This window comes from Hyla sarda, unplaced genomic scaffold (genome assembly GCF_029499605.1).
Source record: "Hyla sarda isolate aHylSar1 unplaced genomic scaffold, aHylSar1.hap1 scaffold_173, whole genome shotgun sequence".
NCBI lineage: Eukaryota > Metazoa > Chordata > Amphibia > Anura > Hylidae > Hyla > Hyla sarda.
Window position 1 is genome coordinate 278,959 of NW_026608371.1, and position 26,112 is coordinate 305,070.

At 39.8% G+C, this 26,112-nt stretch overlaps 1 protein-coding gene across 2 annotated transcripts in view; it reads right to left on the bottom strand.

The window, feature by feature from the left end:
• Positions 1 to 26,112, bottom strand: part of LOC130312788 (T-lymphocyte activation antigen CD80-like) — an 80,022-nt gene that overhangs the window by 26,098 nt on the left and 27,812 nt on the right. Inside the window, exon 4 of one of the 2 annotated variants that reach the window (XM_056552604.1) lies at positions 25,419 to 25,703. In XM_056552604.1, coding sequence (XP_056408579.1) covers positions 25,419 to 25,703 — 285 coding nt within the window. Of the gene's footprint in view, positions 1 to 25,418; positions 25,707 to 26,112 lie in introns of both variants that reach the window. The other variant, XM_056552603.1, reaches the window with a different exon arrangement.

Here is a 26,112-nt window from a genome sequence, read left to right on the forward strand (position 1 = left end):
TTTTTATCGGTATCATTTTTGTTTGGATGGGACTTTTTGATCGCTTTTTATTCCTTTTTTTCGGGTATACAAAGTGACCAAAAAACCGCAATCTGGGCTTTGGACGCCACTGAACCTGCGGTTTTATTAACGTTATATTGTTTACACACGTGACAATACCTCAAATGTTTATTTTGTTTACATATATATATATTTTTTTTTATTGGAAAGGGGGGTAATACAAACTTTTATTAGGGAAGGGGTTAAATCACATTTATTAACTATTTTTCTACGTTATTTTTTATTCCCCATAGGAGAATATTACATGTTATCATTAGATTGCATACACTGTATGATGTAGTGCCATAGCATAGCATTAATCAGTGTTATCGGTGCTTGATTGCTCCAGCCTGCCATGGCTTTCCGGAGCCTTGGAGAACCGATCAGACGGTGAGGAGTCAGGTAAGGGCCCTCCCGCCGTCCTCTCAGCTGATCGGAACATCGCGATTTCTCCACAATGATCCCGATCAGCTCCGCTGAGCTGTTGAGAAACTATTTTCGTCATTTTAGATGCTACAATCAACGACGATGAACGGCATCAGCAGTGTCCGGCATTACCGCAAGTCCTGGCTGCTGATACCAACCGGGACTGAAAGGATATGAAGCGAGCTCAGCTTCTGATCTCGCTTCATGGACCTGCCACATGGCCGCGCCGTATATATATATGGTGCAGGTCGTTGAAGGGGTACACCGTTGCCCCAGCGTTCGGAACATTTTGTTCCGAACGCTGGGTGCAGGCTGCGAGGGTCGTGACGTCATGGCCACGCCTCTTGTGACATCAAGTCACGCCCCCTCAATGCAAGTCTTTGGGAGGGGCGTAGCAACGCCACTCCCCCTCCCATAGACTTGCATTGAGGGGGCGTGACATCACCAGGGGCAAGGCCGTGATGGCGCGACCCCCCACAGCCCCCATCAGCGTTCAGAACAGAATGTTCCAAACACCGGGGAAGCGGAGTACCCATTTAAGGGGTTAAAAAAAATTATTGTGAAAAAATTAGGTAAAAAATTAGGAGCGACCATCCTGCTCACTCACACATCCGCCCCGCATTTCTTTCACCCAATCCGATCATTTGGCATCCTAATAATGATTGCCGATAATGGCGGCTAAGACTGGGATTCATCTATAGACGCGTCTCGCAACAATGGAACCAAAGGACAAAATCCCTCAAATCCCCAGATTGTGACTCCAAAAATCCCCTTCAGTATCAGTCAGTATAACAGGACACGACGAAATAACGAAATTCATGACTGGGAAGGTCAAGTCTTGTCTATTGATTAAAATGGCGTCGGCCTGAAGTTGTGTTACAAGGTAAATGCCCCCGGTGAGGCTGCTCCTCAGGACTATTCCGAGGGTCCTCACAGCCTCCCAGTGTAGACTTGGTGACACCTTTTGTGAGCCCAGTATGAATTGGCCTCGGCACCTGTGCTGACTCAAGGCTAACCTGAAAACCTGGACTGACCCAGTAATGGGATGAAAAGCCCCACTACCAATTCTGCTCTTCATCTAATTAAAATCCAGGCTGATAACCAAACTTGCCAGGGATTTTAACTGTTTCCTGGATTTCCCATACCTCACCCAGCTTTCTCTGCAGCTCCTCAAATCTGGTGTCTATATACGACAGGTACCTTGGGGATATATATAGCGACCCCCGACCTCTATTCCTGTCATTGTCTCACACTGTACAACCCCCACTAACTCTTCGGCTCTGGATAACATTCCATGCATCGGCTTCCATAAAGTTTTCATGACCGCTCTTTTTCCCCCCCCATTAAGTAAAAGGAAATGTTTTATTAGTATTTTCACCCTGATTCCTTATTTTCATGGAGGGAAATTTTTTACATAAATCTTCTAAAAATAACAACTTTTGTTTCTGTCCCATCCATTTCCCTTTTTTGGAATGGTCTGGAGGTCGGCAATTACAGGAAGACGACACTGATTCTACTTTAAGGGATTAGAGTGGGTGGAGATGAGAAGGGGGAGGAGATAAAGAGGGGGAGGGGATAAAGAGAGGGGAGGAGATAAATAGGGGGAGGAGATAAGGGGAGGGGAGGAGATAAAGAAGGGGAGGAGATAAAGAGAGAGGAGGAGATAAAGAGGGGGAGGAGATAAGGGGAGGCGAGGAGATAAAGAGACGGGAGGAGATAAATAGAGGTGAGGAGATAAATAGGGGGAGAAGATAAGGGGAGGAGATAAAGAGATGGGAGGAGATAAAGAGAGGGGAGGAGATAAAGAGGGGGAAGGTATAAAGAGAGGGGAGGAGATAAAGAGAGGGGAGGAGATAAAGAGGGGGAGGGGATAAAGAGAGGGGAGGAGATAAATAGGGGGAGGAGATAAGGAGAGGGGAGGAGATAAAGAGAGGGGAGAAGATAAAGAGGGGGAGGAGATAAGGATAAGGAAGAAGGAGGAGATAAGGGAGGAGAAGATAAAGAGGGGAGAGGAGATAAAGAGAGAGGAGGAAATAAAGAGAGAGGAGGAGATATGGAAAAAGGGGGAGATAAGGATAAGGAGGGAGGGGAGATAAGTATAAGGAAGGAGGAGAAAATAAGGATTAGGAGGTAGGAGAAGATAAGGATAAGGAAGGAGGGGGAGAAAAGGATAATGAGGGAGGAGGAGATAAGGAGGGAGGCGGAGATAAGGCTTAGGAGGGGGAGATAAGGATAAGGAGGGAGGGGAGATAAGGATAAGGAAGGAGGAGAAAATAAGGATTAGGAGGAGATAAGGAGGGAGGAGGAGATAAGGGTAAGGAAGGAGGAGAAAATAAGGATTAGGAGGAGATAAGGAGGGAGGAGGAGATAAGGGTAAGGAATAGGGAGAAAAGGATAATGAGGGAGGATGAGATAAGGAGGGAGGCGGAGATAAGGATTAGGAGGTAGGAGGAGATAAGGAGGGTGGAGGAGATAAGGATAAGGAAGGAGGGGGAGAAAAGGATAATGAGGAAGGAGAAGATGAGAGGAGAAAAGGATAAGGAGGGAGGAGGAGATATGGATACAGAGGGAGGAGGAGATAAAGATAAGGAGGTAGGAGGAGATAAGGAGGGAGGAGGAGATATGGAGGTAGGAGGAGATAAGGATAAGGAGGGAGGAGGAGATAAGGGGGTAGGAGGAGATAAGGATAAGGTGGGAGGAGATAAGGATAAGGAAGGAGGGGGAGATAAGAATAATGAGGAAGGATGCATAAGGATAAGGAGGGAGGAGATAAGAATAAGAAGGGAGGAGGAGATAAGGAGGTAGGAGGAGATAAGGAGGTAGGAGGAGATAAGGAGGGAGGAGGAGATAAGGAGGGAGGAGGAGATTAGGGGGGAGGAGATAAGGAGGAAGAGGGAGATAAGGAGGTAGGTACTTATAATTGATGTAGTCGTGTACTTATATATGATGTAGTCGTGTACTTATATATGATGTTGTCGTGTACTTATATATGATGTAGTCGTGTACTTATATATGATGTAGTCGTGTACTTATATATGATGTAGTCATGTACTTATATGTATGATGTAGTCGTGTATTTATATGTGATGTGGCCGTATACATATATATGATGTAGTCGTGTACTTATATATGATGTTGTCGTGTACTTATATATGATGTAGTCGTGTACTTATATATGATGTAGTCGTGTACTTATATATGATGTAGTCGTGTACTTATATATGATGTAGTCGTGTACTTATATATGATGTAGTCGTGTACTTATATATGATGTAGTCGTGTACTTATATATGATGTTGTCGTGTACTTATATATGATGTAGTCGTGTACTTATATATGATGTAGTCGTGTACTTATATATGATGTAGTCGTGTACTTATATATGATGTTGTCGTGTACTTATATATGATGTAGTCGTGTACTTATATATGATGTAGTTGTGTACTTATATATGATATAGTCGTGTACTTATAATTGATGTAGTCGTGTACTTATATATGATGTAGTCGTGTACTTATATATGATGTTGTCGTGTACTTATATATGATGTAGTCGTGTACTTATATATGATGTTGTCGTGTACTTATATATGATGTAGTCGTGTACTTATATATGATGTAGTTGTGTATTTATATATGATGTAGTCGTGTACTTATATATGATGTAGTCGTGTATTTATATATGATGTAGTCGTGTACTTATAATAAATGTAGTCGTGTACTTATATATGATGTAGTCGTGTACTTATATATGATGTAGTCGTGTACTTATATATGATGTAGTCGTGTACTTATATATGATGTAGTCGTGTACTTATATATGATGTAGTCGTGTACTTATATATGATGTAGTCGTGTACTTATATGTGATGTAGTCGTGTACTTATATGTGATGTAGTCGTGTACTTATATATGATGTAGTCGTGTACTTATATATGATGTAGTCGTGTACTTATATATGATGTAGTCGTGTACATATATATGATGTAGTCGTGTATTTATATATGATGTAGTCGTGTACTTATATATGATGTAGTCGTGTATTTATATATGATGTAGTCGTGTACTTATATGTGATGTAGTCGTGTACTTATATATGATGTAGTCATGTACTTATATATGATGTAGTCGTGTACTTATATGTGATGTAGTCGTGTACTTATATATGATGTAGTCGTGTACTTATATATGATGTTGTCGTGTACTTATATATGATGTAGTCGTGTACTTATATATGATGTAGTCGTGTACTTATATATGATGTAGTCGTGTACTTATATGTGATGTAGTCGTGTACTTATATATGATATAGTCGTGTACTTATATATGATATAGTCGTGTACTTATATATGATGTAGTCGTGTACTTATATATGATATAGTCGTGTACTTATATATGATGTAGTCGTGTACTTATATGTGATGTAGTCGTGTACTTATATATGATATAGTCGTGTACTTATATGTGATGTAGTCGTGTACTTATATGTGATGTAGTCGTGTATTTATATATGATGTAGTCGTGTACTTATATATGATGTAGTTGTGTACTTATATATGATGTAGTCGTGTACTTATATATGATGTAGTCGTGTACTTATAATTGATGTAGTCGTGTACTTATATATGATGTAGTCGTGTACTTATATATGATGTAGTCGTGTACTTATATATGATGTAGTCGTGTACTTATATATGATGTAGTCGTGTACTTATATATGATGTAGTTGTGTACTTATATATGATGTAGTCGTGTACTTATATATGATGTAGTCGTGTACTTATATATGATGTAGTTGTGTACTTATATATGATGTAGTCGTGTACTTATATGTGATGTGGCCGTGTACTTATATGTGATGTAGTCGTGTACTTATATATGATGTAGTCGTGTACTTATATATGATGTAGTCGTGTACTTATATATGATGTAGTCGTGTACTTATATATGATGTAGTCGTGTACTTATATATGATGTAGTCGTGTACTTATATATGATGTAGTCGTGTACTTATATGTGATGTAGTCGTGTACTTATAATAAATGTAGTCGTGTACTTATATATGATGTAGTCGTGTACTTATATATGATGTTGTCGTGTACTTAAATGTGATGTAGTCGTGTACTTATATATGATGTAGTCGTGTACTTATATATGATGTAGTCGTGTATTTATATATGATGTAGTCGTGTACTTATATATGATGTAGTCGTGTACTTATATATGATGTAGTCGTGTACTTATATATGATGTAGTCGTGTACTTATATATGATGTAGTAGTGTACTTATATATGATGTTGTCGTGTACTTATATATGATGTTGTCGTGTACTTATATATGATGTAGTCGTGTACTTATATATGATGTAGTCGTGTATTTATATATGATGTAGTCGTGTACTTATATATGATGTAGTCGTGTACTTATATATGATGTAGTCGTGTACTTATATATGATGTAGTCGTGTACTTATATATGATGTAGTCGTGTATTTATATATGATGTAGTCGTGTACTTATATATGATGTAGTCGTGTACTTATATATGATGTAGTCGTGTACTTATATATGATGTAGTCGTGTACTTATATATGATATAGTCGTGTACTTATAATTGATGTAGTCGTGTACTTATATATGATGTAGTTGTGTACTTATATATGATGTTGTCGTGTACTTATATATGATGTAGTCGTGTACTTATATATGATGTAGTCGTGTACTTATATATGATGTAGTCGTGTACTTATATATGATGTAGTCGTGTACTTATATATGATATAGTCGTGTACTTATATATGATATAGTCGTGTACTTATAATTGATGTAGTCGTGTACTTATATATGATGTAGTCGTGTACTTATATATGATGTAGTCGTGTACTTATATATGATGTAGTCGTGTACTTATATATGATATAGTCGTGTACTTATATATGATGTAGTCGTGTACTTATATGTGATGTAGTCGTGTACTTATATATGATATAGTCGTGTACTTATTATTGATGTAGCCGTATACATATATATGATGTTGTCGTGTACTTATATGTGATGTAGCCGTATACATATATATGATGTAGTCGTGTACTTATATATGATGTAGTCGTGTACTTATATATGATAGAGTCGTGTACTTATTATTGATGTAGCCGTATACATATATATGATGTAGTTGTGTACATATATATGATGTTGTCGTGTACTTATATGTGATGTAGCCGTATACATATATATGATGTAGTCGTGTACTTATATATGATGTGGCCGTATACATATATATGATGTAGTCGTGTACTTATATATGATGTAGTCGTGTACTTATATATGATGTAGTCGTGTATTTATATATGATGTAGTCGTGTACTTATATATGATGTAGTCGTGTACTTATATATGATATAGTCGTGTACTTATATATGATATAGTCGTGTAATTATAATTGATGTAGTCGTGTACTTATATATGATGTAGTCGTGTACTTATATATGATGTAGTCGTGTACTTATATATGATGTAGTCGTGTACTTATATATGATGTAGTCGTGTACCTATATATGATGTAGTCGTGTATTTATATATGATGTAGTCGTGTACTTATATATGATGTAGTCGTGTATTTATATATGATGTAGTCGTGTACTTATATGTGATGTAGTCGTGTACTTATATATGATGTAGTCATGTACTTATATATGATGTAGTCGTGTACTTATATGTGATGTAGTCGTGTACTTATATATGATGTAGTCGTGTACTTATATATGATGTAGTCGTGTACTTATATATGATGTTGTCGTGTACTTATATATGATGTAGTCGTGTACTTATATATGATGTAGTCGTGTACTTATATATGATGTAGTCGTGTACTTATATGTGATGTAGTCGTGTACTTATATATGATATAGTCGTGTACTTATATATGATATAGTCGTGTACTTATATATGATGTAGTCGTGTACTTATATATGATATAGTCGTGTACTTATATATGATGTAGTCGTGTACTTATATGTGATGTAGTCGTGTACTTATATATGATGTAGTCGTGTACTTATATATGATGTAGTCGTGTACTTATATATGATGTAGTTGTGTACTTATATATGATGTAGTCGTGTACTTATATATGATGTAGTTGTGTACTTATATATGATGTAGTCGTGTACTTATATATGATGTAGTCGTGTACTTATATATGATGTAGTTGTGTACTTATATATGATGTAGTCGTGTACTTATATATGATGTAGTCGTGTACTTATATATGATGTAGTCGTGTACTTATATATGATGTAGTCGTGTACTTATATATGATGTAGTCGTGTACTTATAATTGATGTAGTCGTGTACTTATATATGATGTAGTCGTGTACTTATATATGATGTAGTCGTGTACTTATATATGATGTAGTCGTGTACTTATAATTGATGTAGTCGTGTACTTATATATGATGTAGTCGTGTACTTATATATGATGTTGTCGTGTACTTATATATGATGTAGTCGTGTACTTATATATGATGTAGTCGTGTACTTATATATGATGTAGTCGTGTACTTATATATGATGTAGTCGTGTACTTATATATGATGTAGTTGTGTACTTATATATGATGTAGTCGTGTACTTATATATGATGTAGTCGTGTACTTATATATGATGTAGTCGTGTACTTATATATGATGTAGTCGTGTACTTATATATGATGTAGTTGTGTACTTATATATGATGTAGTCGTGTACTTATATGTGATGTGGCCGTGTACTTATATATGATGTAGTCGTGTACTTATATATGATGTAGTCGTGTACTTATATATGATATAGTCGTGTACTTATAATAAATGTAGTCGTGTACTTATATATGATATAGTCGTGTATTTATATATGATGTAGTCGTGTACTTATATATGATGTAGTCGTGTACTTATATATGATGTAGTCGTGTATTTATATATGATGTAGTCGTGTACTTATATATGATGTAGTCGTGTATTTATATATGATGTAGTCGTGTACTTATATATGATGTAGTCGTGTATTTATATATGATGTAGTCGTGTACTTATATATGATGTAGTCGTGTACTTATATGTGATGTAGTCGTGTACTTATATATGATATAGTCGTGTACTTATAATAAATGTAGTCGTGTACTTATATATGATGTAGTCGTGTACTTATATATGATGTAGTCGTGTATTTATATATGATGTAGTCGTGTACTTATATATGATGTAGTCGTGTACTTATATGTGATGTAGTCGTGTACTTATATATGATATAGTCGTGTACTTATAATAAATGTAGTCGTGTACTTATATATGATGTAGTCGTGTACTTATATATGATGTAGTCGTGTACTTATATATGATGTAGTCGTGTACTTATATATGATGTAGTCGTGTATTTATATATGATGTAGTCGTGTACTTATATATGATGTAGTCGTGTACTTATATGTGATGTAGTCGTGTACTTATATATGATATAGTCGTGTACTTATAATAAATGTAGTCGTGTATTTATATATGATGTAGTCGTGTACTTATATATGATGTAGTCGTGTACTTATATGTGATGTAGTCGTGTACTTATATATGATATAGTCGTGTACTTATAATAAATGTAGTCGTGTACTTATATATGATGTAGTCGTGTACTTATATATGATGTAGTCGTGTACTTATATATGATGTAGTCGTGTATTTATATATGATGTAGTCGTGTACTTATATATGATGTAGTCGTGTACTTATATATGATGTAGTCGTGTACTTATATATGATGTAGTCGTGTACTTATATATGATGTAGTAGTGTACTTATATATGATGTTGTCGTGTACTTATATATGATGTTGTCGTGTACTTATATATGATGTAGTCGTGTACTTATATATGATGTAGTCGTGTATTTATATATGATGTAGTCGTGTACTTATATATGATGTAGTCGTGTACTTATATATGATGTAGTCGTGTACTTATATATGATGTAGTCGTGTACTTATATATGATGTAGTCGTGTATTTATATATGATGTAGTCGTGTACTTATATATGATGTAGTCGTGTACTTATATATGATGTAGTCGTGTACTTATATATGATGTAGTCGTGTACTTATATATGATATAGTCGTGTACTTATATATGATATAGTCGTGTACTTATAATTGATGTAGTCGTGTACTTATATATGATGTAGTCGTGTACTTATATATGATGTAGTCGTGTACTTATATATGATGTAGTCGTGTACTTATATATGATATAGTCGTGTACTTATATATGATGTAGTCGTGTACTTATATATGATATAGTCGTGTACTTATTATTGATGTAGCCGTATACATATATATGATGTTGTCGTGTACTTATATGTGATGTAGCCGTATACATATATATGATGTAGTCGTGTACTTATATATGATGTAGTCGTGTACTTATATATGATATAGTCGTGTACTTATTATTGATGTAGCCGTATACATATATATGATGTAGTCGTGTACATATATATGATGTTGTCGTGTACTTATATGTGATGTAGCCGTATACATATATATGATGTAGTCGTGTACTTATATATGATGTGGCCGTATACATATATATGATGTAGTCGTGTACTTATATATGATGTAGTCGTGTACTTATATATGATGTAGTCGTGTATTTATATATGATGTAGTCGTGTACTTATATATGATGTAGTCGTGTACTTATATATGATATAGTCGTGTACTTATATATGATATAGTCGTGTACTTATAATTGATGTAGTCGTGTACTTATATATGATGTAGTCGTGTACTTATATATGATGTAGTCGTGTACTTATATATGATATAGTCGTGTACTTATATGTGATGTAGCCGTATGCATATATATGATGTAGTCGTGTACTTATATATGATGTGGCCGTATACATATATATGATGTAGTCGTGTACTTATATATGTGATGTAGTCGTGTACTTATATATGATGTTGTCGTGTACTTATATATGATGTAGTTGTGTATTTATATATGATGTAGTCGTGTACTTATATATGATGTGGCCGTATACATATATATGATGTAGTCGTGTACTTATATATGTGATGTAGTCGTGTACTTATATATGATGTTGTCGTGTACTTATATATGATGTAGTTGTGTATTTATATATGATGTAGTCGTGTACTTATATATGATGTTGTCGTGTACTTATAATAAATGTAGTCGTGTACTTATATATGATGTAGTCGTGTACTTATATATGATGTAGTCGTGTACTTATATATGATGTAGTCGTGTACTTATATATGATGTAGTCGTGTATTTATATATGATGTAGTCGTGTACTTATATGTGATGTAGTCGTGTACTTATATATGATGTAGTCGTGTACTTATAATAAATGTAGTCGTGTACTTATATATGATATAGTCGTGTACTTATATATGATGTAGTCGTGTACTTATATGTGATGTAGTCGTGTACTTATATATGATATAGTCGTGTACTTATATATGATATAGTCGTGTACTTATATATGATGTAGTCGTGTACTTATATATGATATAGTCGTGTACTTATATGTGATGTAGTCGTGTACTTATATGTGATGTAGTCGTGTACTTATATATGATGTAGTCGTGTACTTATATATGATGTAGTCGTGTACTTATATATGATGTAGTCGTGTACTTATATATGATGTAGTTGTGTACTTATATATGATGTAGTCGTGTACTTATATATGATGTAGTCGTGTACTTATAATTGATGTAGTCGTGTACTTATATATGATGTAGTCGTGTACTTATATATGATGTAGTCGTGTACTTATATATGATGTAGTCGTGTACTTATATATGATGTAGTCGTGTACTTATATATGATGTTGTCGTGTACTTATATATGATGTTGTCGTGTACTTATATATGATGTAGTCGTGTACTTATATATGATGTAGTTGTGTACTTATATATGATGTAGTCGTGTACTTATATATGATGTAGTCGTGTACTTATATGTGATGTGGCCGTGTACTTATATATGATGTAGTCGTGTACTTATATATGATGTAGTCGTGTACTTATATATGATATAGTCGTGTACTTATAATAAATGTAGTCGTGTACTTATATGTGATGTAGTCGTGTACTTATATATGATGTAGTCGTGTACTTATATGTGATGTAGTCGTGTACTTATATATGATGTAGTCGCGTACTTATAATAAATGTAGTCGTGTACTTATATATGATGTAGTCGTGTACTTATATATGATGTAGTCGTGTACTTATATATGATGTAGTCGTGTACTTATATATGATGTAGTCGTGTACTTATATATGATGTAGTCGTGTATTTATATATGATGTAGTCGTGTACTTATATATGATGTAGTCGTGTACTTATATATGATGTAGTCGTGTACTTATATATGATATAGTCGTGTACTTATATATGATGTAGTCGTGTACTTATATGTGATGTAGTCGTGTACTTATATATGATATAGTCGTGTACTTATAATAAATGTAGTCGTGTACTTATATATGATGTAGTCGTGTACTTATATATGATGTTGTCGTGTACTTATATATGATGTTGTCGTGTACTTATATATGATGTAGTCGTGTACTTATATATGATGTAGTCGTGTATTTATATATGATGTAGTCGTGTACTTATATATGATGTAGTCGTGTACTTATATATGATGTAGTCGTGTACTTATATATGATGTAGTCGTGTACTTATATATGATGTAGTCGTGTACTTATATATGATGTAGTCGTGTACTTATATATGATGTAGTCGTGTACTTATATATGATGTAGTCGTGTACTTATATATGATGTAGTCGTGTACTTATATATGATGTAGTCGTGTACTTATATATGATGTAGTCGTGTACTTATATATGATGTTGTCGTGTACTTATATATGATGTAGTCGTGTACTTATATATGATGTAGTCGTGTACTTATATATGATATAGTCGTGTACTTATAATTGATGTAGTCGTGTACTTATATATGATGTAGTCGTGTACTTATATGTGATGTAGTCGTGTACTTATATATGATATAGTCGTGTACTTATAATTGATGTAGTCGTGTACTTTTATATGATGTAGTCGTGTACTTTTATATGATGTAGTCGTGTACTTATATATGATATAGTCGTGTACTTATAATTGATGTAGTCGTGTACTTATATATGATGTAGTTGTGTACTTATATATGATGTTGTCGTGTACTTATATATGATGTAGTCGTGTACTTATATATGATGTAGTCGTGTACTTATATATGATGTAGTCGTGTACTTATATATGATGTAGTCGTGTACTTATATATGATGTAGTCGTGTACTTATATATGATGTTGTCGTGTACTTATATATGATGTAGTCGTGTACTTATATATGATGTAGTCGTGTACTTATATATGATATAGTCGTGTACTTATATTGATGTAGTCGTGTACTTATATATGATGTAGTCGTGTACTTATATGTGATGTAGTCGTGTACTTATATATGATGTAGTCGTGTACTTATATATGATGTAGTCGTGTACTTATATATGATGTAGTCGTGTACTTATATATGATATAGTCGTGTACTTATAATGATGTAGTCGTGTACTTTATATGATGTAGTCGTGTACTTATATATGATGTAGTCGTGTACTTATATATGATGTAGTCGTGTACTTATATATGATATAGTCGTGTACTTATAATTGATGTAGTCGTGTACTTATATATGATGTAGTCGTGTACTTATATATGATGTAGTCGTGTACTTATATATGATGTAGTCGTGTACTTATATATGATGTAGTCGTGTACTTATATATGATATAGTCGTGTACTTATATATGATATAGTCGTGTACTTATAATTGATGTAGTCGTGTACTTATATATGATGTAGTCGTGTACTTATATATGATGTAGTCGTGTACTTATATATGATATAGTCGTGTACTTATATATGATATAGTCGTGTACTTATATATGATATAGTCGTGTACTTATATATGATGTAGTCGTGTACTTATATATGATGTAGTCGTGTACTTATATATGATGTTGTCGTGTACTTATAATTGATGTAGTCGTGTACTTATATGTGATGTAGTCGTGTACTTATATATGATATAGTCGTGTACTTATAATTGATGTAGTCGTGTACTTTTATATGATGTAGTCGTGTACTTATATATGATGTAGTCGTGTACTTATATATGATGTAGTCGTGTACTTATATATGATATAGTCGTGTACTTATAATTGATGTAGTCGTGTACTTATATATGATGTAGTCGTGTACTTATATATGATGTAGTCGTGTACTTATATATGATGTAGTCGTGTACTTATAATAAATGTAGTCGTGTACTTATATATGATGTAGTCGTGTACTTATATATGATGTAGTCGTGTACTTATATATGATGTAGTCGTGTACTTATATATGATGTAGTCGTGTACTTATATATGATGTAGTCGTGTACTTATATATGATATAGTCGTGTACTTATATATGATATAGTCGTGTACTTATAATTGATGTAGTCGTGTACTTATATATGATGTAGTCGTGTACTTATATATGATATAGTCGTGTACTTATATATGATGTAGTCGTGTACTTATATATGATGTAGTCGTGTACTTATATATATGATGTAGTCGTGTACTTATATATGATGTGGCCGTATACATATATATGATGTAGTCGTGTACTTATATATGATGTAGTCGTGTACTTATATATGTAGTCGTGTACTTATATATGATGTAGTCGTGTACTTATATATGATGTAGTCGTGTACTTATATGTGATGTAGTTGTGTACTTATATATGATTTAGTCGTGTACTTATATATGATGTAGTCGTGTACTTATATATGATGTAGTCGTGTACTTATATATATGATGTAGTCGTGTACTTATATATGATGTAGTTGTGTACTTATATATGATGTAGTTGTGTACTTATATATGATGTTGTCGTGTACTTATATATAATGTAGTCGTGTACTTATATATGATGTAGTTGTGTACTTATATATGATATAGTCGTGTACTTATATGTGATGTAGTCGTGTACTTATATATGATATAGTCGTGTACTTATATATGATGTAGTCGTGTACTTATATATGATATAGTCGTGTACTTATATATGATATAGTCGTGTACTTATATATGATGTAGTCGTGTACTTATATATGATGTAGTCGTGTACTTATATATATCATGTAGTCGTGTACTTATATATGATGTAGTCGTGTACTTATATATATGATGTAGTCGTGTACTTATATATGATGTAGTCGTGTACTTATATATGATGTAGTCGTGTACTTATATATGATGTAGTCGTGTACTTATATATGATGTAGTCGTGTACTTATATATGATGTAGTCGTGTACTTATATATGATGTAGTCGTGTACTTATATATGATGTTGTCGTGTACTTATATATGATGTAGTCATGTACTTATATATGATGTAGTCGTGTACTTATATATGATGTAGTCGTGTACTTATATATGATGTAGTCGTGTACTTATATATGATGTAGTCGTGTACTTATATATGATGTAGTTGTGTACTTATATATGATGTAGTCGTGTGCTTATATATATGTGATGTAGTCGTGTACTTATATATGATGTAGTCGTGTACTTATATATGATGTAGTCGTGTATTTATATATGATGTAGTCGTGTACTTATATATGATGTTGTCGTGTACTTATATATGATGTAGTCGTGTATTTATATATGATGTAGTCGTGTACTTATATATGATGTAGTCGTGTACTTATATGTGATGTAGTCGTGTACTTATATATGATATAGTCGTGTACTTATATATATGATGTAGTAGTGTACTTATATATGATGTAGTCGTGTACTTATATATGATGTAGTCGTGTACTTATATATGATGTAGTCGTGTACTTATATATGATGTAGTCGTGTACTTATATATGATGTAGTCGTGTACTTATATATGATGTAGTCGTGTACTTATATATGATGTAGTCGTGTACTTATATATGATGTGGCCGTATACATATATATGATATAGTCGTGTACTTATATATGATGTAGTCGTGTACTTATATGTATGATGTAGTCGTGTATTTATATGTGATGTGGCCGTATACATATATATGATGTAGTCGTGTGCTTATATATGATGTAGTCGTGTACTTATATATGATGTGGCCGTATACATATATATGATATAGTCGTGTACTTATATATGATGTAGTCATGTACTTATATATGATGTAGTCGTGTACTTATATGTATGATGTAGTCGTGTATTTATATGTGATGTGGCCGTATACATATATATGATGTAGTCGTATACTTATATATGATGTGGCCGTATACATATATATGATGTAGTCGTGTACTTATATATGATGTAGTCGTGTACTTATATATGATGTAGTCATGTACTTATATGTATGATGTAGTCGTGTATTTATATGTGATGTGGCCGTATACATATATATGATGTAGTCGTGTACTTATATATGATGTAGTCGTGTACTTATATATGATGTAGTCGTGTACTTATATATGATGTAGTCGTGTACTTATATATGATGTAGTCGTGTACTTATATATGATGTAGTCGTGTACTTATATATGATGTAGTCGTGTACTTATATATGATGTAGTCGTGTACTTATATGTGATGTAGTCGTGTACTTATATATGATGTAGTCGTGTACTTATATATGATGTAGTCGTGTACTTATATATGATGTAGTCGTGTACTTATATGTGATGTAGCCGTATACATATATATGATGTAGTCGTGTACTTATATATGATGTAGCCGTATACATATATATGATGTAGCCGTGTACTTATATGTGATGTAGCCGTATACATATATATGATGTAGTCGTGTACTTATATATGATGTAGCCGTATACATATATATGATGTAGTCGTGTACTTATATGTGATGTAGCCGTATACATATATATGATGTAGTCGTGTACTTATATATGATGTAGCCGTATACATATATATGATGTAGCCGTGTACTTATATGTGATGTAGCCGTATACATATATATGATGTAGTCATGTAATTATATGTGATGTAGCCGTATTCATATATGTGATGTAGTCGTGTACTTATATATGATGTAGTCGTGTACTTATATATGATGTAGCCGTATACATATATATGATGTAGTCGTGTACTTATATGTGATGTAGCCGTATACATATATATGATGTAGTCATGTAATTATATGTGATGTAGCCGTATTCATATATGTGATGTAGTCGTGTACTTATATATGATGTAGTCGTGTACTTATATATGATGTAGCCGTATACATATATATGATGTAGTCGTGTACTTATATATGATGTAGCCGTATACATATATATGAAGAAAGGCCCCGTATCGGAAGCGAAGTAGGAGAGGAGGGGGCACATGACAGGGGGCAGCGCAGCGGGAAATAAGATAGGGGTCAAAGGCAGGTCAGGGGAAGGAGGGGGCATAGAGGAGGGGGAGTTAAGGAAGAGGTCGGAGGGGTTAAAAGGAGGTCCGGAACCGGAAGGGCCCCTCTTTACCTCAAGAAGAAGCGTGGAAGGAAGTTGGAGCTGCTACAGGCTGCGGGACCGGCGTTACAGATGGCGGACTTGGAAGCGGCGATCCGGCGGGTGAGAGAGGAGCTCCGGAGGAGAGGTACAGGATGGCTGGATCAGCAGCTCCACGGCGATGCGGCCGGGACGTCGGCTGCGATCGCAGCGCCTCCGCGGACGAGCGGGAGGAGGTCCAGGGCGCCGTCCAGAGTGAGCCCAGATGCGATCCCACGCTCCCGGCGCCGGCAAGAGAGCCCCGCCAGGGACCCTCCGGTGAGGCCTGCTGCTGCTCCCACATCTGAGTGCGGTGAGTCTGCCGGGAGGAATCTCGTGCTGGGGAGGGGAGTGGTGGTGCCGGCGCGTGCAGAGCAGGGGCGCTCTGCAAGAAGACGCAGCAGGAGGGGAGAGGCAGAGCTACTGACGGCTGGTCCCAGTGCGGAGGCTCCGTGCACTGGGAGGGCCCGGCGGTCGGAAGTGGACGGGAGGGTATCGCCAGCGGCCCGGCGGGGCGCGGAGCTGGAAGCTGAAGGGGTCTGGAGGGCCTGCGGACGGACCTCGGGACACACTGCGGCGCCTGAAGGGACGAGGCGCCGGCAGGATCCGTCTCCAAGACGGCGTCTGGCTTCTGGTCGGGAGGCGCGGGGGGAGCGTGTGGCTAGCTCCGCCCCCAGGGCTACATGCACTAGCGAGGAGGTATCCGGAGACGAGAGGGATGGAGGCGGAGCCTCTCTCGTCTAAGCTGCAGAGGATGTCGCCGGGGATGAAAGCGATGACCTGCGACCTGCGGTGGCCAGTGTGGTGGTGCCGCCAGCGGCCGCCCGGGGAGGCGGTGCGACGGGTCAAGAACTGACTGGGGTGAGATCCGGAGGAGGCGCGACGCGTCGGGGTCAAGGAGGAGTGGCGACCGCTGGGCTGTCCGCCCCAGAGAGGTTGGGTGAGTGGAATACTGCTTTGGGGTCTGCGGCTGGGGGGGGTTTGTGGGAGGGTTTGTCTTCTTTACTGCGGGATGTCCGGGATCTGTTGCATGACAGGGCTGCTCCGGGGGTGGGGTCGCCGGCGGCGGTATGGGTGAACGGCGGTGCCGGGGTGGCCGAAGGGGGGTCCACGTCGGTCACGGTTGGGAGTGGGGACGGTGGGCAGACGGTCCCTGGTGCGGCGGCTGGGAAGGCGGGGGATAAGGTTGTGGATGAAGTGCGTCTGGCGGATTCGGCAAAAGGAGAAGTCTATGTCTGTTTTGAGGGGCCCCTGGGTGCGCATTTGAAGGCGGAGGTTCGGGAGCGGATCTGGAAAGGGGAGTATGTTGAAATTTTTTCGCTGCTCCCATTGGAGAAGTTCAACCTGGATAGGGTTAAACCTGACGAGTCAAAGAAGGAGGAGGAGGAACGCCGACGGTATCGGCTGATACCGCGGACGTTTAATAATTGGTTACAGGCGTTTGCCATCTTGGCGAGCGTTATTGGCGAGAAAGCGCCGGATAATTGTTCCGGCCTTTTTTGCTATCTCGATTCGGTTGGGGAAGCCTATAGGACATATGGGGGCACCGCTTGGCTGCGATATGACGAGCAGTTTCGGCAGCGCAAGGCGGTGCGCCCCTCGCTGCGGTGGGACCACAAGGATATCAGCTTGTGGATGAAACTAATGGCGGCGCCTCGCGCTCCAGGGGGACAGCAGTCCTTTCGGGAGGGGGCCGGCGGGGCTGGGGCTGGGTCTGGTCGGCCGGCCGGTGCGGCAAAAGGGTGTTGCTGGCAATTTAATGAGGGCCAGTGCAAGTTTGGGGAGACATGCAGATTCCGTCATGAGTGCTCCGGTTGCGGAGGTGCCCATGGTCTGTCGCGGTGTTTTCGAAAAGGGAAGGGTAAGGGCGGAGATGTTGAAGCAAAAATGGGTCACGCCGGTGAGGGTGGAAAGGATGCTTCCTTTTCTAGAGGCGTACCCAAATAGGCGGGTGGCGGAGTTGTTGAAGGAGGGGTTTTCGGAGGGTTTTCGTATTCCGTGTTCGCCGGTTAGGGACTTGGGGGTGGTGCGCAACTTGACGTCGGCATTGGGTCATCTGGACGTGGTGTCGGCTAAGTTGTTTAAGGAAGTGGAGCTGGGAAGGATGGTGGGGCCGTTTGCGGCCCCGCCGCTGCCGAACTTGAGGATTTCTCCGCTGGGGGTTGTTCCCAAGAAGGAGCCGAACAAGTTTCGGCTCATTCACCACCTCTCCTTTCCGGAAGGGGAGTCGGTAAATGACGGTATCGACCCGGCGCTGTGCGCGGTGTCATACACGTCTTTCGATGCGGCGGTTGAGTGGGTGAGGCGGTACGGCAGGGGCGCGCTGTTGGCGAAAACGGATATTGAGGCTGCATTTCGGCTCCTTCCGGTCCATCCGGACAGTTTTGAGTTGTTGGGGTGTTGTTGGGAGGGACAGTTTTTTGTGGATCGTTGCCTTCCTATGGGCTGTTCTATTTCTTGTTCGTTTTTTGAGTTTTTTAGCACGTTTTTAGAATGGGTGGTGCGATCGGAGGCTCAGGTGCCTTCGGTGCTGCATTACCTCGATGATTTCTTATTCGTGGGTCAGGCTGGTAGGGCGACTTGCGCGATTCTGCTGCAAACGATGGAGAGGGTGGCGGCCTGCTTCGGGGTGCCTTTGGCACCCGACAAGACGGAGGGGCCTTCCACAGCGTTAAAATTCCTGGGCATTGTCATTGACACGGTGGCTTTTGAGTGTAGGTTGCCGGATGACAAGCTTCAGGATTTGAAGGGGGCGATTGATGGGGCGTTGCTGACTCGGAAGATTAAGTTGTGGGACTTGCAGTCGTTGTTAGGCCGCCTCAATTTTGCGTGTCGCATTATGCCCATGGGGCGGGTTTTTTGTAGGCGTTTAGCGGGTGCCACGGCAGGTGTGCGACGGCCGAATCACTTCGTGCGCTTGTCCGCGGATTTGCGGGCGGATTTGGGGATTTGGCGGGAATTCTTGGACAGGTATAACGGGCGGTCGATTATCATGGAACGGCAAGTGTCCAACTGGGACATGGAACTGTTCACGGACGCGTCGGGTAGCTGTGGCTTCGGCGCTTATTTCCAGGGTCAGTGGTGCACGGGGGAATGGCCGATGGCATGGCGGGAGGGCGGTTTGGTGCGCAACTTGGCACTGCTGGAACTTTTTCCGATTGTGGTGGCGGTGGAGATTTGGGGGGAGCAGTTGCGCAATGGAAAAATCTGTTTCCGGTGTGACAACCTGGGGGTGGTACAGGCAGTGAACGCACAAACGGCGAGATCGCCTCCGGTGGTGAGGCTGTTAAGGCGTTTGGTGTTAAGCTGTTTATTGTTGAACGCGCAGTTTGTGGCTATGCATGTCCCGGGGATCTGTAATGAGATTGCTGACTCTCTCTCTCGTTTTCAGTGGGACAGGTTTCGGGAGCTGGCGCCGGAGGCGGAGTCGCAGGGGATCCCCTGTCCGGAGGAGTTATGGCAAGTGGTTTGAGAACGGCCTTTGCCTTGATTCGTCGGTCGGTTTGTGATAGCACCTGGGCGGGGTATTGTAAGTGTTGGCGGGAATGGGAGCTTTTGGTGGCGGAGTTGGGGGTTTTGAGTGATGGGGATTGGGAAGTGGCAGTTTTGTTTTACGTTGGGAGATTGTTTGGGGATGGAGTGTCCCCGACGGGGTTGAGCCGCCGGATGGCGGCCCTGGGGTTCTGGTTTAGGTGTCAGGGGTTGTCTGATGTCACTAAATCGTTTAGGGTGCGTTTGGCTGCCAGGGGTTTTCGGAGAGGGGTGGTGCAGCGTGATGCTCGGCGGCCTGTTTCTTTCCAGCTGCTGGCGGATATAGGGGGGGTTTTGGGGACGGTGTGCTCGTCTGTTTTTGAGGTGTTGCTGTTTCGGCTGGCTTTCTCGCTGGCGTTTTTTGGGGCGTTTCGGGTTTCGGAGCTGGTCGCGCCTAGTAAGGTTCGGGTGGGAGGTTTGTTGTTTGGGGATGTTTGCTTGGACGGTTCTGTGTTAGTGTGTAAGGTGCGCAGGTCCAAAACGGACCAGCTGGGGAAGGGTTTTGCTGTACGGTTGGCGGAGTTGGGTGGTGGGGGCATGTGTCCGGTGCATTGTTTTCGGGAGTACTTGGGGGTTCGGACGGTGATGGGGGGCCCGTTGCTGGTTCATGCAAACGGGGAATTTTTGTCCCGGTTCCAATTTGTGCGGGTTTTCCGTTTTTGTCTGGAGAAGCTGGGGAAGGATGCAGGTGGGTTCAGCTCGCACTCCTTTCGGATAGGAGCGGCTACGGAGGCGTCGCGGTGGGGTTTGAGGCCTGATGCGATACGGAGGATTGGGAGGTGGGAATCTGATCGGTTCCGGTTATATGTGCGCCCGCAGATGTTGTAGGGGGTGGGCGTGTCTTTTTGTGGGTGTTTGTTTTGTTTTATGGACAATATATGTGGGGAGTAAGGCAGGAATAGTGATGGGTTGTTTTCGTGTTTATGTCTTACAGGGGGTCAGCCGTGCTTGGTCTGGATCGTGGGACATTCGTACGTGAGGCGTGGGGCCTCGCGCGCTGATGTTCGCCCGGCTGGGAGGCAGTTGGGTCTGGACAGGGAACAGGCTCAGGTGCGGTGGATTGGTCAAGGGGGTTTGCAGTGGGCGGGACTGCTCCCCCTCTTGCAAACACATGCGGCACTGGACAGGCCCCCCAACGTGTTGGTAGTCCACCTAGGCGGCAATGATCTTGGGGGTCGGACGGCCAGAGCCTTGATGAGGGATATTAAATTGGACATGCTGTGGATCTGGTCGTCCTTCCCCGGGATCGTGGTGGTCTGGTCGGACATTGTGGCGCGGTTCAAGTGGAGGGAGGCGCGTTCGGTCATCCGACTGAATAAGGCGAGGGCCAAGGTTAATAGGGTGGTGAGTCGTTTTATGGCGCGGAATGGGGGCCTGGTAGTGCGCCACCGGGAGTTGGAGAGTCCTTCCTGGGATTTTATGGACGCTGACGGGGTCCATCTGAACCCCTTGGGGATGGATTTGTGGGTTCTGGAAATCAGGGAGGTGGTGGTGAGAGCAGTCGGGTTGTGGGTGGCCGGCCGTGAGTGAGGAGTCACACAAGGCCGTCGTGGCAGGTAGTGGGGGAGGGGGACCTGGAGGCACTTGATGGAGAATTGGAGTGAGGTGTGAACAGAATGGTGTGGTAGGGCTGGGGGCGGTGCCCCAGTCACTGGTGACACCTCAGCGGTTGAGGTGGAAAACGGGGGCTCTGAAGGGGGTGTCCTTGGGTCGTTGATTTACGGCCAAGGGCAAAGTAGGAGCCCGGGGAATAACTCAGGTTGCCTTCAGGTCCCCTTACCTTTGGGGTAGGAAATGGAAAACTGTTTACAATGTTATGCACTATGATTTGTAAATGTTATAATGTTAATGGGTAATGTTTACCCGACTGTTACTGTGTTATTGTAAAGTTAAAGTATATATATTTATTTTATTATGGTTATTTAATAAATGTGGCCGCTGTGGCCTTTTCCACCAAAAATAAGTGTTGTAATGTGGTTATTGATGGGGGGTGGCAGGGTGGTACAGGGGTCACAGAGCAAGTAGCAGATCCCCTAGTCAAGAAAGGCCCCGTATCGGAAGCGAAGTAGGAGAGGAGGGGGCACATGACAGGGGGCAGCGCAGCGGGAAATAAGATAGGGGTCAAAGGCAGGTCAGGGGAAGGAGGGGGCATAGAGGAGGGGGAGTTAAGGAAGAGGTCGGAGGGGTTAAAAGGAGGTCCGGAACCGGAAGGGCCCCTCTTTATCTCAAGAAGAAGCGTGGAAGGAAGTTGCCCGCCCGCCCGCCCTAAGCGAGGTGGGGTGGTTAGGTTGCGTTTAGTCACGGCGGCAGGTAGTGGGGGAGGGGGACCTGGAGGCACTTGATGGAGAATTGGAGTGAGGTGTGAACAGAATGGTGTGGTAGGGCTGGGGGCGGTGCCCCAGTCACTGGTGACACCTCAGCGGTTGAGGTGGAAAACGGGGGCTCTGAAGGGGGTGTCCTTGGGTCGTTGATTTACGGCCAAGGGCAAAGTAGGAGCCCGGGGAATAACTCAGGTTGCCTTCAGGTCCCCTTACCTTTGGGGTAGGAAATGAAAACTGTTTACAATGTTATGCACTATGATTTGTAAATGTTATAATGTTAATGGGTAATGTTTACCCGACTGTTACTGTGTTATTGTAAAGTTAAAGTATATATATTTATTTTATTTTATTATGGTTATTTAATAAATGTGGCCGCTGTGGCCTTTTCCACCAAAAATAAGTGTTGTAATGTCGTTATTGATGGGGGTGGCAGGGTGGGACGGGGTCACAGAGCAAGTAGAAGATCCCCTAGTCATGTAGTCGTGTACTTATATGTGATGTAGCCGTATACATATATATGATGTAGTCGTGTACTTATATATGATGTAGTCGTGTACTTATATGTGATGTAGCCGTATACATATATATGATGTAGTCGTGTACTTATATATGATGTAGTCGTGTACTTATATGTGATGTAGTCGTGTACTTATATATGATGTAGCCGTATACATATATATGATGTAGTCGTGTACTTATATGTGATGTAGCCGTATACATATATATGATGTAGTCGTGTACTTATATATGATGTAGCCGTATACATATATATGATGTAGCCGTGTACTTATATGTGATGTAGCCGTATACATATATATGATGTAGTCGTGTACTTATATGTGATGTAGCCGTATACATATATATGATGTAGTCGTGTACTTATATGTGATGTAGCCGTATACATATATATGATGTAGTCGTGTACTTATATATGATGTAGCCGTATATATATGATGTAGTTGTGTACCTATATATGATGTAGCCGTATACATATATATGATGTAGTCGTGTACTTATATATGATGTAGTCGTGTACTTATATATGATGTAGTCGTGTACTTATATATGATGTAGCCGTATACATATATATGATGTAGTCATGTACTTATATATGATGTAGCCGTATACATATATATGATGTAGTCGTGTACTTATATATGATGTAGCCGTATATATATGATGTAGTTGTGTACCTATATATGATGTAGCCGTATACATATATATGATGTAGTCGTGTACTTATATATGATGTAGTCGTGTACTTATATATGATGTAGTCGTGTACTTATATATGATGTAGTCGTGTACTTATATATGATGTAGTCGTGTACTTATATATGATGTAGTCGTGTACTTATATGTGATGTAGTCGTGTACTTATATATGATGTAGTCGTGTACTTATATGTGATGTAGTCGTGTACTTATATATGATGTAGCCGTATACATATATATGATGTAGTCGTGTACTTATATGTGATGTAGCCGTATACATATATATGATGTAGTCATGTACTTATATATGATGTAGCCGTATACATATATATGATGTAGTCGTGTACTTATATGTGATGTAGCCGTATACATATATATGATGTAGTCGTGTACTTATATGTGATGTAGCCGTATACATATATATGATGTAGTCGTGTACTTATATGTGATGTAGCCGTATACATATATATGATGTAGTCGTGTACTTATATATGATGTAGCCGTATACATATATATGATGTAGTCATGTACTTATATATGATGTATTCGTGTACTTATATATGATGTAGCCGTATACATATATATGATGTAGTCGTGTACCTATATATGATGTAGCCGTATACATATATATGATGTAGTCGTGTACCTATATATGATGTAGCCGTATACATATATATGATGTAGTCGTGTACTTATATGTGATGTAGCCGTATACATATATATGATGTAGTTGTGTACCTATATATGATGTAGCCGTATACATATATATGATGTAGTCATGTACTTATATATAATGTAGCCGTATACATATATATGATGTAGTCGTGTAACTATATATGATGTAGCCGTATACATATATATGATGTAGTCGTGTACTTATATGTGATGTAGCCGTATACATATATATGATGTAGTTGTGTACTTATATATGATGTAGTCGTGTACTTATATATATATCATGTAGTCGTGTACTTATATGTGATGTAGTCGTATACATATATATGATGTAGTCGTGTACTTATATGTGATGTAGCCGTATACATATATATGATGTAGTCGTGTACTTATATGTGATGTAGCCGTATACATATATATGATGTAGTCGTGTACTTATATGTGATGTAGCCGTATACATATATATGATGTAGTCATGTACTTATATGTGATGTAGCCGTATACATATATATGATGTAGTCGTGTACTTATATGTGATGTAGCCGTATACATATATATGATGTAGTCCTGTACTTACAAGGCTCAGACGTCACGTTTCCATTCTTGGTGACTATGACACACGAGATGTTGATGGTGGACGTGATGTTGAGGGTGATGGTGCTGGTCACATTGATGAGGTCTCCAATCTGCTGAATGTCCTTGTGGACACGACCACCTCGGACCTCTCTCCCGTCCGTAGCGTTAATCCATATTATTCTCGGCAGCTCAAGTCCTCCTTTCGATGTGCAGGTCAGGTTCCACTCATTGCCGGTCGGCAGCTTATGTGTGGAGGACACGTCGCCGACCACCGGAGTGCTGAACTCTGCTGCAGATAGAGAAGAAGAAGGGGAGGCTGAGGCCTGCTGATGACTGAGGTAAAGGGGAGGTCTGCTGATGACTGAGGTAAAGGGGAGGTCTGCTGATGACTGAGGTAAAGGGGAGGTCTGCTGATGACTGAGGTAAAGTGGAGGTCTGCTGATGACTGAGGTAAAGGGGAGGTCTGCTGATGACTGAGGTAAAGGGGAGGTCTGCTGATGACTGAGGTAAAGGGAGGCCTGCTGATGACTGAGGTAAAGGGGAGGTCTGCTGATGACTGAGGGTTAAGGAGAGGTCTGCTGATGACTGAGGGTAAAGGAGAGGTCTGCTGATGACTGAGGTAAAGGGGAGGCCTGCTGATGACTGAGGTAAAGGGGAGGTCTGCTGATGACTGAGGTAAAGGGGAGGTCTGCTGA